Here is a 15,470-nt window from a genome sequence, read left to right on the forward strand (position 1 = left end):
AAGAAAAAACACATTTTCCAATAAACGTTTAGAAGAATCTTCTCTGCAGAAACAAACCCGTGTAATTATGTAACTTCTAAAAGCAGAATGTAAGAAATAATGCATCTGTTTTTCTCCCCTGCACACAGAACAGTGTTTCACCCAGTAGGGAGTCAAATACTTGTCGGATAGATGAATTTGAGTAATAATTCCAAAGTGCACTTTTAAACATCATCAATCCTCCCAATCATGCCGTTTCTCCATTGGCTGATTTATAAAACTTTGCTTTGATATCAAACACATAACAAGCATGAAGAGCTAATAAATAATCCACATGTGTTGCAGCAAATGTTTATGCAATTTTGTTTTAATCACTGGAATTGACGCAGTGGACAAACTTCCATCTTTTAGTTTCCCCACTTTAAAGCTTTAGTTAAACTGCTGTAAGTTATGTTAGTTCTGTATTTTGCCAATTTTTTTAGACCCCGAAAGGGAACAATGTTTATCATATGCAAAAAAAAGGATCATCTGCAAAATGAACTCATTGTAATTACACAGACATTTAGGCTTTTGCTGAAATAAAATATTTAGAAATGTTGACATCTGTAGTAGTCTTACACACATTTTTAAAAGTCTAGGGGTGTTAACTGCTATTTATTAGACATATTTTATTGTCACTGGGAATTAAGGCAAGAAAGCTAATTAATCTTAAAACTCCAGTGGTTTTGCAACAATTTGTAAAGCTTGTTTTTGCTAGTGAAATAAACAGATATGGGGAATGAGAAGGAGCCATTTTTACAGAGTGACTTTTCTTACTCTGCTCTTAAAATGATCTACCGTTACAGACCCGGGGACTCACAGGGACACTAAAATATGTAACCGCTTTGAGGAAGTCGGCAGCTTTAGCAGCAGGTGGTCTGATGTTGTTAGCAGAGCATCGTGGATGGGGTGCTTGGCAAGTCTCTGGTGTTTAAAACTGAAATGACTACAGAAGCCTAGAGGACGGCAATGTATCATGCTAGAGCTTCTTCTTCCCAAAATACGTTTTCCAGGTTTCGGGCTGGCCTTCCTGAATGCATGATACTTTAATATTACAATTATGGAAGCGATAAGAAGGCAGATGTGAGAATTGCCCCTTTCATATTATGGCAACCTAAATATATGAGATAATGTAATTTTGTTTTGTAACGGTTCATATAAGGCTAGTTTATCACTCAGCTGTTACATCAAGTTAATGTCTAGTGTTAAAAAAAAAAAGCAGAAAAGTCTCTTTCTGGGGAAAGAAGCACACTACTGTGGAAAGAGCCTGGGCTTTGCAGTCTTACTTTGGTTTAATTCTGAGTCTGTTACTTATTAGCTGGGTCACCTTAGGCAACCTTTCTTGGACATCTCATGGAGAACAGGACAATTCCTAACCTCAGGCTGACAGGAGGATTCAGGGAGTTGTATAGCTTCAACCACAGTTACTGGTACTCAGGAACCACTCAACACTTAGAAGCACTAGTTCTTCCCACCCTTACCATCCCCCAGATCCCACGGAATTTATTATTTAAAAAACCCCAACTAGAACAGAGATCATCACGAAACAAAAGATACTCTGTGAGGCTCATTTCTGATGCCTTGGTTTATATTCAACATTACCTCAACAAGAAGTCTATTGCTGAACATGAGTTTTAACTTATAATGCCCCTCACTCCACTTCCTTAGGAAAACTACTAGGTTTTTTTTGTGTGTGTTTTGCTTTTTGCCTTGGCTACGCTGGACCTCTTGATAGAACAAAAACTCCCTCCTCAGAATATAAATGCCGTTCATGGGAGGGTGCTTAATAAATAATAACTGATGATGATTTGTATCTCTCTAGTCCTATCCCACTTTTGGAGAACTACTCATCATTTCAAAGTTATGCAGTTTCTGTACCATCAATGTTTATGGGTACTGATATCACTATCAAGCCACATTATAAAATATACTGGTAACATGTTAACATTAATAGACATGTTAAAAGTTTAGTTTTTGTTGAACAGTTTAACACAGTGTGAGGAGAAAAAAAGACTCTAGGATGCCTTCTAACTAAAACCACATCTTATTCACAACTCTCGTTCAGTAGTTTTACTCAGTTTGTAGGGTCTTTCATGTACATACCAAGCTATGTAAATTTTCGATTTATTTAATGCAATCACACAATTACCACTTACGTTATTTCCAAGCCTGTTAAAACGCTGCAACTTAGATATTTGGTGAGGTGAGGTGGAAATATACCACGTTTTAAAATAAAATTTCATTTAGAAATACTAAAAAAAAAAAATGTAAAAACTCATTTACTGTCCTGGAACATGTTGTCTTAAGGTATTTTCAGTTACCTTTGAAGAGTGGTCAATTTGCATTTGTTGTTTTATTGGGTTGCCAGGCTGTTTTCATTCATTCATGAAATGTTTTAGTGCATAGCATACGACAGCTGTCCTGTAGTAGGCAGTGGTGGTGGGGAGATGAACGATGAATATAAGAAGCCTAAGTAATCTCTGCTCTGGAGGAGGTATTTCATCGTTCTGTCTCATTTCTTTACAAATGTTGGATGGAACCCTTATCACAGGGATGAGAGTAGGCTGGGGGAAAACATTTGATATGTCCTCCTATCCTAATCACCTCCCCACCGACCCCGCGCCTCCGCCCCAGCCTCAAAGAAATTTATGTAATCCTGATATAAAACCCAGGTGAAAATTGAAAAATATAGTTTCTTTTCTATTAGTTCTGGGGCAATGTTAAAATTGCTTTTCATTAAGGTAAACAATACAGAAAAAAGCTGGGAGAGAACACCATCACCACCCCCATGACCAAATGATCTGACTGACATCCATACTTCCCTACTGTCTTTTTTAAAGCTAAGGCTGTGGGCCACACAGTGGTGATAGACAGATTAATAAGGACTGACCTGAAGATCCTGGGCTAAAATTCTATTTAGTAACGGCTGATGATGATATGCTGGCTAATGTCTACAGTTAGATACAAAAAATTATGAGACTCATTATTCATACTGCCTTACCATAAGATGCATTGCTTCACACACACGTGAAAGGTATCCAGTAATAACTGCCCTGTCTCTAATGAGCCCATTGTCCACAACCCCTTACTTTAAATCTTTGGGATTCTGAATTCACATTTTGTTTTGTTTTGTTTTAGAAAAAGTAATATGTTACACACAATGTGTAGATGTAATACTCCCAAGTGGCATCTTAGAGGCCCATATTCCAAAAATTAATATTCCTGCTATAAAATACAGGAATATTACATTGTAGAAAAATAAACACGATCAATGTCCTTATATTTATAGTACAAATTGTTTTGGTTTTTCCAGCAAATTTTGCTAGAAACCTATGGAAAAAATTGAATTTCAAAGCTTTTTGGACTTTGGGAATGAAGATGCTTCAGCTCCCTAGTGTTGGAGCATGTCCACATAAAGTAAAAGCAAAGAACAGGATTTCACAGCTTAAAGTCATTTTCTTAACACACAAAAATAAGCCATGGCTACACAGTATTAGGAATAAGGTTTGGCTTTATTCTCCCAATTTTTTAGACTTAAACTGATTTCTACCATAACCCATGGCTCAAAAGCAATATACTTAAACGATGAAACATACCTTTTTCCTCAAAATTTCGATGTAAAATTAAAATATATCTAATTTGCTGGAAATTATGATAAGTGGCATACTATTTCTATAAAAAGGACTAATTCTTTTAACCAAGGTGTTCCAATTTTTGAAAATGAGTAGAGATGAGAAATAAATTCTTATAAATACTAATCTGGATATGGTGCTTACAAGTAAGTTATAGTTTCTCTGACACTCTTTCATTTTACATCTAGGTTGACTTCATAGTAGTGCTTAGTGAAGATTAAAAAAATTGGGATGATCAACCCGCAAGAACTTTCTTAAGAATTGCATCATTCTATGACAAAAAAAGTAAACAATCATTAACGCTAGGCGTTACTAGTTTGGGAAGTGTAACCTATATACTTCTATGTTCTTGTTATCACATTTTAATTTAATTACCCACAGGTCAACCCCACTACTCAACTATCCTTTCACCCACCCTTTCATTCGTTCGTTCATTCATTCCTTAGTTAACTCTCTTGGCCATACATTCATCCACTCAACAAATATTGACTGAGTGTTACTATGTTCCTGGCTCTGTGGCCGGTTCTGGGTTGCAGTTAAGACCAGGACAGAGGCCTCTCCTACAAGGAGCTCCATCTAGTAGGGGAGACGAACAAGCATAAGGCGAACAAATACACTATATCATAATGCAATAAACGTAAAAACAGAAGAACAAACAAGATACAGAGATAGCAGAATAAGAATTGATTTTATCTGTGAAAAGCTGAGGGAATTGCATTTGGACTGGGTTTTGAAAGCTAGGAATTGGATTACCCAGTCTGTAAGGGGTATCAGCTCTAGACAAGGAACAGCATGTGTGGAGACCGGGAGGCGTAAAATAATGTGGTGTTTTGGCACTCAGGGAAGCCTGGTATCACTAGAATACACAGAAATCACTATTTCTTCCTCTTTGAAAAATGCAGATGAAATTAGCTAGTTTTTTGAAATTTGACATGAGTCTTATTCTCCAAGGTTTCTGAAAGAGTTCTATCAATAAAATCTATCTGACAATTTCTAAACTGCCTTAGAATGTAGTTTGGTGTTAAGACTTTTCCAACCAGTTGCTACTTTTCCCCTTTCACAGATCTTTTTCTCCTCCTTCCTCTAGCTACCGTTTAGCAGGGAGACACCATGCCGCACTGACCATCGCCATCCTTCTCTTCAGCGATTGGCAGCAAAGGCAACACAGGGTCCCTACTGTACTAGGGGTTTTTGTCTGGGGTATTCAGCTAACATCTAACTTAGTCCTGAGTCCTTAAGAAAAGCTGAACAGCTGTTTTAGGCAAATGAGCTGAGCAGCAGCAGGAAATTTATCAGATGCATTTTCTTGGAGAAGCTGGTTGTCAGTTACGGCGGAATTCACTTCTTTCCTTCTAGGTTCTCTGACTTATTTAATGTAAGGGACTACACACATCACAGACTCAGGTCTTTAGGACCCAGAGGTCAGAGGTCATCACATGGAACCCTCAGCCTGACTTATGAATTGTTGAAGTCACCGATATACTACAAACGATGGAAAACCAGTATCACATGGAGGGGCTTAACGTAGGTTTTATTAACATACAAATAGGAGAAATTTACTAAGGGTAGTAACAATGTTATCAGTAGACTTTCCCTAATAATTGTGAATAAATATTTTGGTTCACAATTTTGTGAGCTAGAACTCTCACCACATCCTTTTTACAGCTAGAGTGAAAGAGGGAAAAAACATTTACTGAGGAACTAGTTATGAAAGGCAATAGAATAGATGTTGACTTGGAGGTGAAGGGAAGAGATGAGGAGAAGGTGGAGGGAGGAGTAGCTACACCTGTAACCGCAAAGGTAGCAGCCCATCAGGTACACAGGGACACCGACTCGGAGAGGCTACGAACTGTCCTGTTAGCGGCAGGCTAGTTTTGCTGCCATCCTACGTTCTTGAAAAGCAGCAGCAGGAGGCAGAATAGTGCATGGTTAGCAACAGGGTTTCTAGAATCAACTGACATGGGCTCAAGGCCCAGCGTGGTCACTTCTGACCTTGAGAACCTGGTCTGTCTAAGCCCCGGTTTCCTCATCTGGAAAAACTGGGGATGATGGATTTGTACAGGGTCGTTGCAGGAGTGTAATGCAATAGTACCTGTGAAGTGAGGAGTGCAGCACCCAGCATGTGGTGCACGCCCCACAGATGCCAGTGCTGTTATTTTTAAGAGAGGCACAGACTGGCGTGTGACGTGCTCCTTCGGCCTAATGAGAGCACGAGAGGGCTGGAAGCCAAGGTCTCAGCCTGAGTTCCCAGTCTGACACTCCACTGTGTCAAACTGACTAACAACAGTGAACCACGATGAAGGTGACACAGACCAGGGCAAAACGTTTCCTATGGTTGAGACAAAACCTTGGCTCACTTTAGTGTGATGAAAGACAGAAAGAATAAATTCCTCGTATTTTCTTCATAATTGTGGTATATCACAGAGTGCTTTCATATAAGCTTAAATTCTTTTCTATAATGTTTTGTGAAATTTAGTCAATTCAGTTAGCTTTCTAACCTTGCTTTTTTGCGGGGCGGGGGGTGGTAAGGAGGACTTGGAAGACATAACTGACTTCATATATGACAGACATATGCCCAGGTCAGTTCCTAACAATGTACTGAACCACAAAGGTAACTGTGGGAGAGCTGACTTTATGTCAAGCTCTGATTTTGACTATATTCTACTGTGTTATTTTTTTTCTTTTTCAGTTTAATAATAAACACTATTTGTACCTACCATTTATTGAGTGCTCATTAAGCACCAGATGGCAAGCCATCTGCTTTATCCACAGTATTTTATCCAATTCTCACAACTGGCCATGAGGGAGGTATTATCACTCCCATTGTAGAGATGAGAAAATTGAGGCTCAGCAGCGCTAAGCAACTTGGCTAAGGTCACCTGCAGCTTAGCGAAGAAAGATGTGATCTGAATCTGCATCTCTCTGACTGCAAAATTTGTCAGTGACGCTGCTAGCTCCATGTTAACAGATAAACACGTTTAACTGCTTATTTCCAACCACTAGCAAAAGACATTTAAAGTTCACTTGGAAAAGAACATATTCAGGGCATATTTTACCTTTTCCCAAGCACAACTGCTCCTGGGTCTTGAGATTTTGCCTCCAGCTCCTGAACTTCATCCACTAATGTTTTAAAAGCAGTCCTCTTGATACTGCAAAAAAAAAAAAAAGGGTAGAAGTATTCGTGTGAAGATTTAAGACTTTATGAAACTAGTTTTGATCATGCTGCTGCTAAGTACAACAGTAACCAGTGTACAAGCAATTTTTCCATAGAATCTAAAAAACTACAGTAGGGACTTCCCTGGTGGCGCAGTGGTTAAGGATCTGCCTGCCAATGCAGGGGACATGGGTTCGAGCCCTGGTCTGGGAAGATCCCACTTGCCGCGGAGCAACTAAGCCCGTGTGCCACAACTGAGCCTGCACACTAGAGCCCGTGAGCCACAACTACTGAGCCCGTGTGCCACAACTACTGAAGCCCGCGAACCTAAAGGCTGTGCTCCACAATAAGAGAAGCCAATGCAATGAGAAGCCTGCGCACTGCAACGAAGAGTAGCCCCCGCTCGCTGCAACTAGAGAAAGCCCGCGCGCAGCAACAAAGACCCAACACAGCCAAAAATAAATAAATAAATTTATTAAAAAAAAAAAGACTACAGTAATTCTGGGCATTAATATAATTATAGAAACAACAGTCATAAAATAAATGGTTTACGTTTACAATATTAAAACTCTCAGTTATTAAATAAGCATCACATTAACTAACTTTAATGATATCTTTTTTGTGGGAAGAGAGGACACTTTAAAACTTATAATCCTTGAGAAAGATTAGTAAAGTTGTAGTTTCTTCTATTCTGTTTTATACATGTTTAGAATCAGGCAAGCAAAAATTCCCTTTCACAACTACTGTTCACTAAAAATTTATATATATATGTATTTGGAGGTAAAAGAATTTTTTCTTCTACCTTGAACGGGTTTTTCAGGCTGATTAACAAAAATGTTAATTGAAGCTACCTGCTTTACTTCTGTTCGCTCTTTTAAACTAACTTAGTTTTCTAATTCTTCAATCACTCCTTTCTTCTTTATGTAGAATTAATATTACTAATTCCTACTCTGTAAGCTCTACACTAGAGTTAATGTTACAACGAGAGAAATCTGAGGATTAATATGCATCTGTGTTGTTAACGACATAACTGAGCATTATACTTACACTTTGTACACCACGTCAAGAAGCAAAGAGGCCACAGGGATAAATAACAGGCCTGTCCAAAAGACTCCGGAACTGAACAACATGGCTGCCTGAGTAAAAGCATCAGAAACAGTATTACTTTAAAAACCAAGAAACACATCATTCATGTTTAGTTTTTATATGATTTCAAGTAAAATAATTTTAAGAATCTCATTCTGCAAGAGAGTATACAATAACTCTGAATTCACACTTGTGAAATATTTGGAATTAAAAGCCAAACATATTAAAACATGCCTTTTCTACATTTCTTTTTTTCCTTCAAGTAGCCAATACAACAAAGTTTTATCATGTGCCAAATCTTTTCATAGTTTTATGTGAAATTTTTATTACTGTGATCAAAACAATGGAGTAATAAACTTTGACCTTCTTTTATAACTTAGAATATAAAAATTTATCTTTTTGAGCAAACTTCAAACATACACTGGATTAAATTCTCTTATAATACAACATGGAAAATCAATCCTAATTAAAAGCTACATTTACTATCGCTGGCACATAAAAATTTGCTTTTCTAAAATATTGCATGATACTAAAAGATCATCCAGATAGATCATGAATACAGTATAAACAAATTAATTAAGGAATCTATGAAAAATAACAATTTGATATTAGATAGGAATAATATTAATTTTTGTTCAAAGATTTACGTAACTTGTTTCGGTGTATCCTGTTATTGCTAAAGTCAAGCCAAATGTTTAGTATGTAAAACCCAAATAAAAATGTATTAAAATAACTTTAAGCATTCCTTTGTATTAAATCCCAAATTGCTATATCAGAGTCTTTGGGGTTGCAAAGAAAATGATTCTATAATAAAAATCAACAAATTCTATTAGTTATTTGCGATTATAATAAAAAAAATCCCTTTATAATGTAATTAGATTACTAGAGCTTAAAAGGGATAGTGTCATATAATAAAACCAAAAGGGATATTTTGCTTCACTTCGAGTCTATTTATCAAGAATAAATTTGCAGTACCTATTTAAATCCATAGACGTATTGTTATAACTCCATTCTGAAGTAGCCAACCAACGCACACACATTTACATCCCATTAAAACTCACGCAAGAAATTTTTTTCTTTAACCGGGTCAGGAATTAAAAATGATTCAGAGTTTAATTCGTATAGGCAGGTTCACAATTACACATAAACAGTCCTAATCAATCAATCCTTATCAAATACAAAGATTACAAATTTTAAGTTGTGTTTCAGATTACCTATTCATTTTGACTCTCAACTGGAGACCAGGAGCTGCTGTTTAAAATTTTTCCTACATGAACACAAGCTTATTGATACGGACTCTTGGTACAAGGATACTCAGGTTTCCCTCTATCTAGGCTGACACAGCTCTGAACACAACGTTAAAATAAGAACATGCTATTACCCAAAATTTCAGAAAGTAAATGTTGCCACGTGGATTCAATGGAATAGCACCCACATTGTAGATACCACCAAGACGAAAGATATTCACATAAAAGTCATTTTATTTTATAAGCAAAACATGATCTTCGACATGCTTGCTGACATCCTCAATAGTGAAAACCAACAATAACTGTGTAATAGGAAATGTCCATCAAGTCAGTGGGTTTTGTTTAGTTGGAAGGAAGCTTTTGAGTTAGGTAATGACTGCAAAACGGCACATTTCTTTTTCCTTCTACGGGAAAAAGGTAAGATGAGATTCTAAGTCATGTAACTGAAAATACCTCTTTTACTTGGCTTAATTTTATAATCTCTTTTAATTTGGGGGCAAGAGAAGAAAGATTTATTCTCGCCTTTGCCACCCCGTATTAAATGTCCACTGGTGGTGAAGGAGGCCGCTAATTCTGACCATTGTAATGTTAACTATGACGGGGAGACTGGCGCCCACTATTCAGTCCACCAGCCTTTGGCTTTGCAAATGAACGCCATGCACTGAAGGGAAAGAAGTTTTTCTGCGTCATATCTGAAAGCCTGTCAGATTTTTTTTTCTTTTGCAGAGTTAATCCAAACCTAAAAGATTTAAAGCCGACATTCGCATTAAAGACAGAGAGCCTCTTTGTATTTTTTGGATGAAGCGGGGGGGGGGGAGAATAAAATCCCACAGAGGTATTTCCTTCCTTTCTGTACAAGAAAGCTCCCCCTCACTCTGTAGAGACCATTTTTGTCTCTAACTTTTCACATCTCTCCACTCGCAGGCAGGTCGGCTGGGAAAAGACGCCCGATCCCGCAGACAATGGGGGTGGGGGGTCAGGAGCAGCTTGTCCGGGGCCGGGCTCGCGCTCCCTCCGCCAGCGGCTGGCAAGTCGCTCCTAACATGGGAGATTGGGGGGCCACGCCAAGCAGCCCCGACGCCCCTCCTCGAGGCCCTTTGAAACCAAATGGAATCTGCCACAAAAGTGCCTCCCGGGGGACTTGAGAAAGGATCAGCCCAGGGAGCTGCAAAGCCAGTACACTTGAGGGCACAGGTCCTGCTCCGGGAACAAACAATTGCTTGTCTGCAGAGCGATGCTGTCTCAGCATCGGGCCACGCGGGCTTCAAAAATGAACCATCACTGCCTGAAAACGCAAGCTGCGGCAGAGGAATGAGGAATTGTTTTGAAATTTCCCTGTGAACTTGCAGAGAAAGAACGTTTGAGAAAATCCTAGCTCACGTGCAGTTAGCTAAGCCGAGGGGCCTGAGCAGATAAGAGGGCTTACCTTCTGACCCACAGTGAGGTGACCCCTTGGTACCCACGTTCCCACACAGAGAGGAACACTTACTTTTTCACCTGCAGTGTCTCCCATGTTCAGTCTTGGAGGAGAGAATTTCGATGTGCTACCTGCCTGCCTACAAACTTTCAGCAATGCACTTTTTAAGTCTGTCCCTCCTTTTACCCTATAAATGTCCAAGTGGGGAACTAGGATGCTGATTCTTCGCTTAAGTACAGACACTATCTAAATAAGAAGGCTCCCTGGGGAGTCCTAAAACTATATCCGCGGACCCCAACTAGAGCAGGGCTGGTGATAAACAGCCCTGGAAGTGGTGGTGGCTCTGCCTGTCCCAGCTCTCAGAGATGGAGGGAGTAACTTCGGGGTCTCTGCTTCCTCAGCTGTAAAGTGGATTGTAAGAATTAAACCAATAATGTTTATAAAGTGGCTGCTTTTATTACTACCACTGATTATTAACAAACGTTCCTTTCTTCATTTTAATTTTCAAATTCCTTTAAACACTCGAGTCTTGTGTTCTTTTCAGTAATCTCTCCCATGAGCTTCGAGGAAGGACATTTTTATCACAACATCAAATTAAGTGTAAGTTTATAAATGTCATGGTTTTCATCACATTAACATCACAGTATATACTCATCTCAAGACTGAAACTGGCCGAGTAACTGAACCCTAATAAATTGCCATTCATCTCAATTTGCTAATGTAGGAAATGGAGATAAAATTGTTTTCATAAAAATTATTAAAGATTGCATGGGCACAATATATTAATTTGGAAGGGAAAATTCAGAAAACAGTGCCGTAAAACTTGGTTAGTTTCTTCTGTCGGGGGCGGGGAGGGCAGCAAGATAAATTAATATAAATAATATAAATACCAGAGGAGTTACGAGTTAATGTTAATAACAACAACAAAAAAACAAGCAGTGATTATTAAGTGTCTAGATAAAACTTTATAAAAGGACTTTCTAAGCTTAAAAACAGTGGGAAAAGAGCTATAAAAAGAAATGCTTTAAAGAACTGACCCATGAAAATGGAGAAGTTCCACGTGTTCAAAAAGAACGAAAAAATAAATGATACATAAGAACTTGGGAAAATGGCTGCCATAAGTATATGAAATTCTGCACTAAAACCTGATTATAAAAATAGACCACTTATCTTCATAAGAATAGCTAAGATTCCAACAGATAGGCAAAAGACCTGAGAAGGTATTCACAAAAGCAGCAGCAAGTAATCAACAACATGGAAAAATGCTGGGCCTCTCTGTAGTCACAGAAACATTACCAAATTAGATCAGATTTAAACAATTCATGATCACACTTGGGGGAGTGGGGAGGTATGGTGAAACAGGTATGTGGAGTAATTTACATTCCCATCAGCAATGTACTTGCCTTTGGGAAAGGTAATTGACATGTGCATCAAGAACACACACATGCATTCCTGTTAATTTGATAATTCAACTTCTGGGACTATGTGTTGAAATCTGGTACAGCTTTTACATACAGGTTAATATCCTATGAAACTGTTCTGTGGTCACTAGTCCTGAAAGCGCTCCCTCCAAAAGCCTGTCATGGCCCAAGGCTTAGTAAAGGTATAAACAAACGACAGCATACCCCTCCTGGAGAGTCACAGGGCAGAGTAGCGTGTTTAAGGCTTTGAGAAATCACAGTAAAGAACCTACTGAAGAGTTTTTAAAATCAAGGTTTCCAAAATACATTTATCGACCATGGAACACTTTTTCCTATATACTGCTTTCTAACATCCCAAGGAACTAATTTTGCGGAATGCAAATATTCATTGTGCGTTTTTTTAAAAATAGTAAAACATCAGTGAAAACTAACAGGAAAAACTACGTGGCTGGTTAAGTAAATGTACGTCTATATGAGATAATACTGTCCAAGCTATTAAAGATGCTGTTCGAAGAGTGTAATTGTTAGGAAGCTGATTGTTTGGACAAGTCCTGAATAAAGGGAAAGGTAGACTATCCTGGCATTCTCTCAGGAGCCTTCTGTTATCATATACACACACTCCCTGGGAAGGTTGGAAGTTTCTATTATCTACATGGGGATCAGTCACGGTCTCTCCCTGTGGCTTAGATCTCTTGCCTGTGCTTCAAACACAGACCAGCCAGCTCTGAACTTGAATGTCAAAGAGGCACTTCAAACTTAATACATTCCCCAACTGAACACACACTGTCTTCCTCCCAGACCTGCTCTTTCTTCGTGCAATCTCTTCAGGGAATAGCTTCATCACCACCTGCCTGAGACGGAAGCTGGGCTCTATTCTTGAACTGCCTCTTGATACTATATCTGCTTTATCACCAGGTTCTGTTGTGCTTTAGTATCTTGAGACCCATCTACTTCTCGCTCACCCTGCTGCCATTACTCCAGTCCAAAACTTGCCTGTCCTCCTAATAGCCTCATGCGTGGACTTGGTGACTCCCGTCCTGCTCTGCTTCTAGCCAGTCCCCCCACTACAGCCAGAGCCACAGTGCAAATTAGCTTTGAGCAGTTCTTGGATTAAACCCTTTCAGTGGCTTTATACCACCCTCAGGATGGAGTACAAAAATCCGTAATATGATTTCATGACCTTTCCTACCTGACTTCTGATTACGTCCCCTACAACATCTCTCAAGCCAGCCCCCATCTCTAGCTTCACAAAGTGTTTCAGATTTTGGAATCTGCCCAAGCTTACTCTCGTCCTTGGACCCTGTATCTGTGACTCCTGCTTGCTCTTTAGTTTTCACATCAGATGTCACTGCTTTCCTTAGACTTGGGTTAGCTGACCCTACTTTGTGCTTCCACTTTGGTGGTAACTATTACCCATTTTCTAGTTACAGACTATAATCCCTGTAAGAGGAAGAAATATATCTTGATGAATTCTTACAGCCCAAGTGCTTAACCACCAGCCAGGTGTTCAATAAATAATTGTTGAATAAATAAGTTCTTACAACCTAGTGTTTAGAGCGATTAAAGGTCAAAAAACACCAGAGCCTTGGGACTATATTCCTGAGATGTTGTTTGGCTTTCTTGTGCTCTGGCATGGAGTTATTCTGGGAGCAGTTATAACTAGATATTTATGTGATTTGGGGAGAGAGGAGAAGGGCTTGATTCAGCTCCCTAACCATCCTTTTCCAATAGAGGTCATTTATTCTGTTACAAAGGCTGAGTGACATGCATTAAAAGCTAAGTATGTTAAATTACCTTCCCCATCTCCCTTTTGAATCAACAGAAATATTTTGGCAAATCCAGGGAAAGTATGATAACTAAAAGTAACAATTTTTTTGTGGGGGGGGGGGCAAGGAAGGGATGTAGAATGGGCAGGAAGAGAAGGAAGGTCTCATACCGGCATTAATGAAGACTTTTCTTAACTACACAACGTGACTATTTTGCTACGTTAAATAAAAAGAATATAAAACCCCAGTCTTCCCTGTCTCGGCAAACATAAACTTTATCCTTCCAGCTGCTCTGGCCAAAAAACTTGCTTTTCCTCCTTTTTTCTCTCAGACCACACTTCCAATCCATTGGTAAATCTGATCTGCTCTATTTAAAAAAAAAATCCACATATCAATGTTTATAGCAGTATTATTCACAATAACCAAAAGGTGGAAACATCAACAGATGAATGGATAAACAAAATGTGGCTTATAAATATCATGTGCTGTCATTCAGCCTTAAAAAGGAATGAGGTTCTGGCGCAGGCTACAAATAGATGAACCCCGAAGACATTTCGCTAAGTGAAATAAGCCAGATACTAAAGGACAAATATTACAGGATTCCACTTACAAGGGGTACCTAGGGTAATCAAGTTCAGAGACAGAAAGTAGAATAGTGGCTGCCAGGGGTTGGGCGGAAGCAGTAACGGGGAGTTATTGTTTGATGGGTCTAGAGTATCAGGTGGGGAAGATGAAAAAGTTCTGGACGTGGATGGTGATGACAGCTGCACAACACTGTGAATGAGCTTAACACCACTGAACAGTACACTTAAAAATGGTTAAAATGATAAATAGTAAGTCATATATATTGTATCAAATAAATTTAAAAATTAAAGAGATTCTGGGGCTTCCCTGGTGGCGCAGTGGTTGAGAGTCTGCCTGCCGATGCAGGGGACACGGGTTAGTGCCCGGGTTTGGGAGGATCCCACATGCCGCGGAGCGGCTGGGCCCGTGAGCCATGGTCGCTGAGCCTGCGCGTCCGGAGCCTGTGCTCCGCAACGGGAGAGGCCACAACAGTGAGAGGCCCGCGTACCGCAAAAAATGCAAAAAAAAAAAAAAAAAATTAAAGAGATTCTAAGGGCAAAACTCCCTTCTCCTTAAATCCAGAGTCTACCCACTTCACAGCCCCTCCCCCGTGCCTCATGCTCCGCCACCTCTCTCCTCTGGATTACCCCCCCAACGGCCTTTTCATGTGTGCCTTTCCTTCTGTTCCCATAGCAATCTATCCTCAGCACAGCACCCAGAGCAATCATTTAATAAGCCAGACTGTGACTGCGCTCAACCCTCCAGGGACTCGCTCAACCCTCCAGGGACTCGGGAGTCTAAGCGCATCTTTACAATTGTCTCTTGGCCAGGGATGCTCTGCCCCATCCCTCTAGCTCCTTTACTACTCGCTCCCTCCTGCCCTCGTTCTGCTTCCGCACTCTGGCCTCCTCAGTGTCTCAGCACTTGGCCATCTCTCCTGCCTGCAATTCTTTCTGCAGGCGGCCTCAGGGCTTCCTCACCCCACTTCCGGTCTCTGCTCGAAGGTCATCTTTGCAGTGATCTCCCACGGCCACTGCACCTAAAGCAGCACCACACCGCCACGGCAGTAATTTCTAGCTTTTTTCCTGCACTACAGTGCTCCACAGCACTTACCATCCGCACGCTCTAGAATGTACTTTTGTTTCTCTCTTTATTCTCAAGAATA

At 39.7% G+C, this 15,470-nt stretch overlaps 1 protein-coding gene across 7 annotated transcripts in view; it reads right to left on the reverse strand.

Moving 5' to 3' along the window:
• The window catches only part of ATP8A1 (ATPase phospholipid transporting 8A1), a 242,128-nt gene that overhangs the window by 10,595 nt on the left and 216,063 nt on the right, over nt 1-15,470 (reverse strand). For all 7 annotated transcript variants that reach the window (XM_019928250.3, XM_019928247.3, XM_073805203.1 and 4 more), the window contains 2 exons: nt 7,852-7,940; nt 6,707-6,799 (listed from right to left, as the gene is read on the reverse strand). In XM_019928250.3, the coding sequence (XP_019783809.1) occupies nt 6,707-6,799; nt 7,852-7,940 (182 nt within the window). The remainder of the gene's footprint in view (nt 1-6,706; nt 6,800-7,851; nt 7,941-15,470) is intronic.

Source organism: Tursiops truncatus, chromosome 5, assembly GCF_011762595.2.
Source record: "Tursiops truncatus isolate mTurTru1 chromosome 5, mTurTru1.mat.Y, whole genome shotgun sequence".
NCBI lineage: Eukaryota > Metazoa > Chordata > Mammalia > Artiodactyla > Delphinidae > Tursiops > Tursiops truncatus.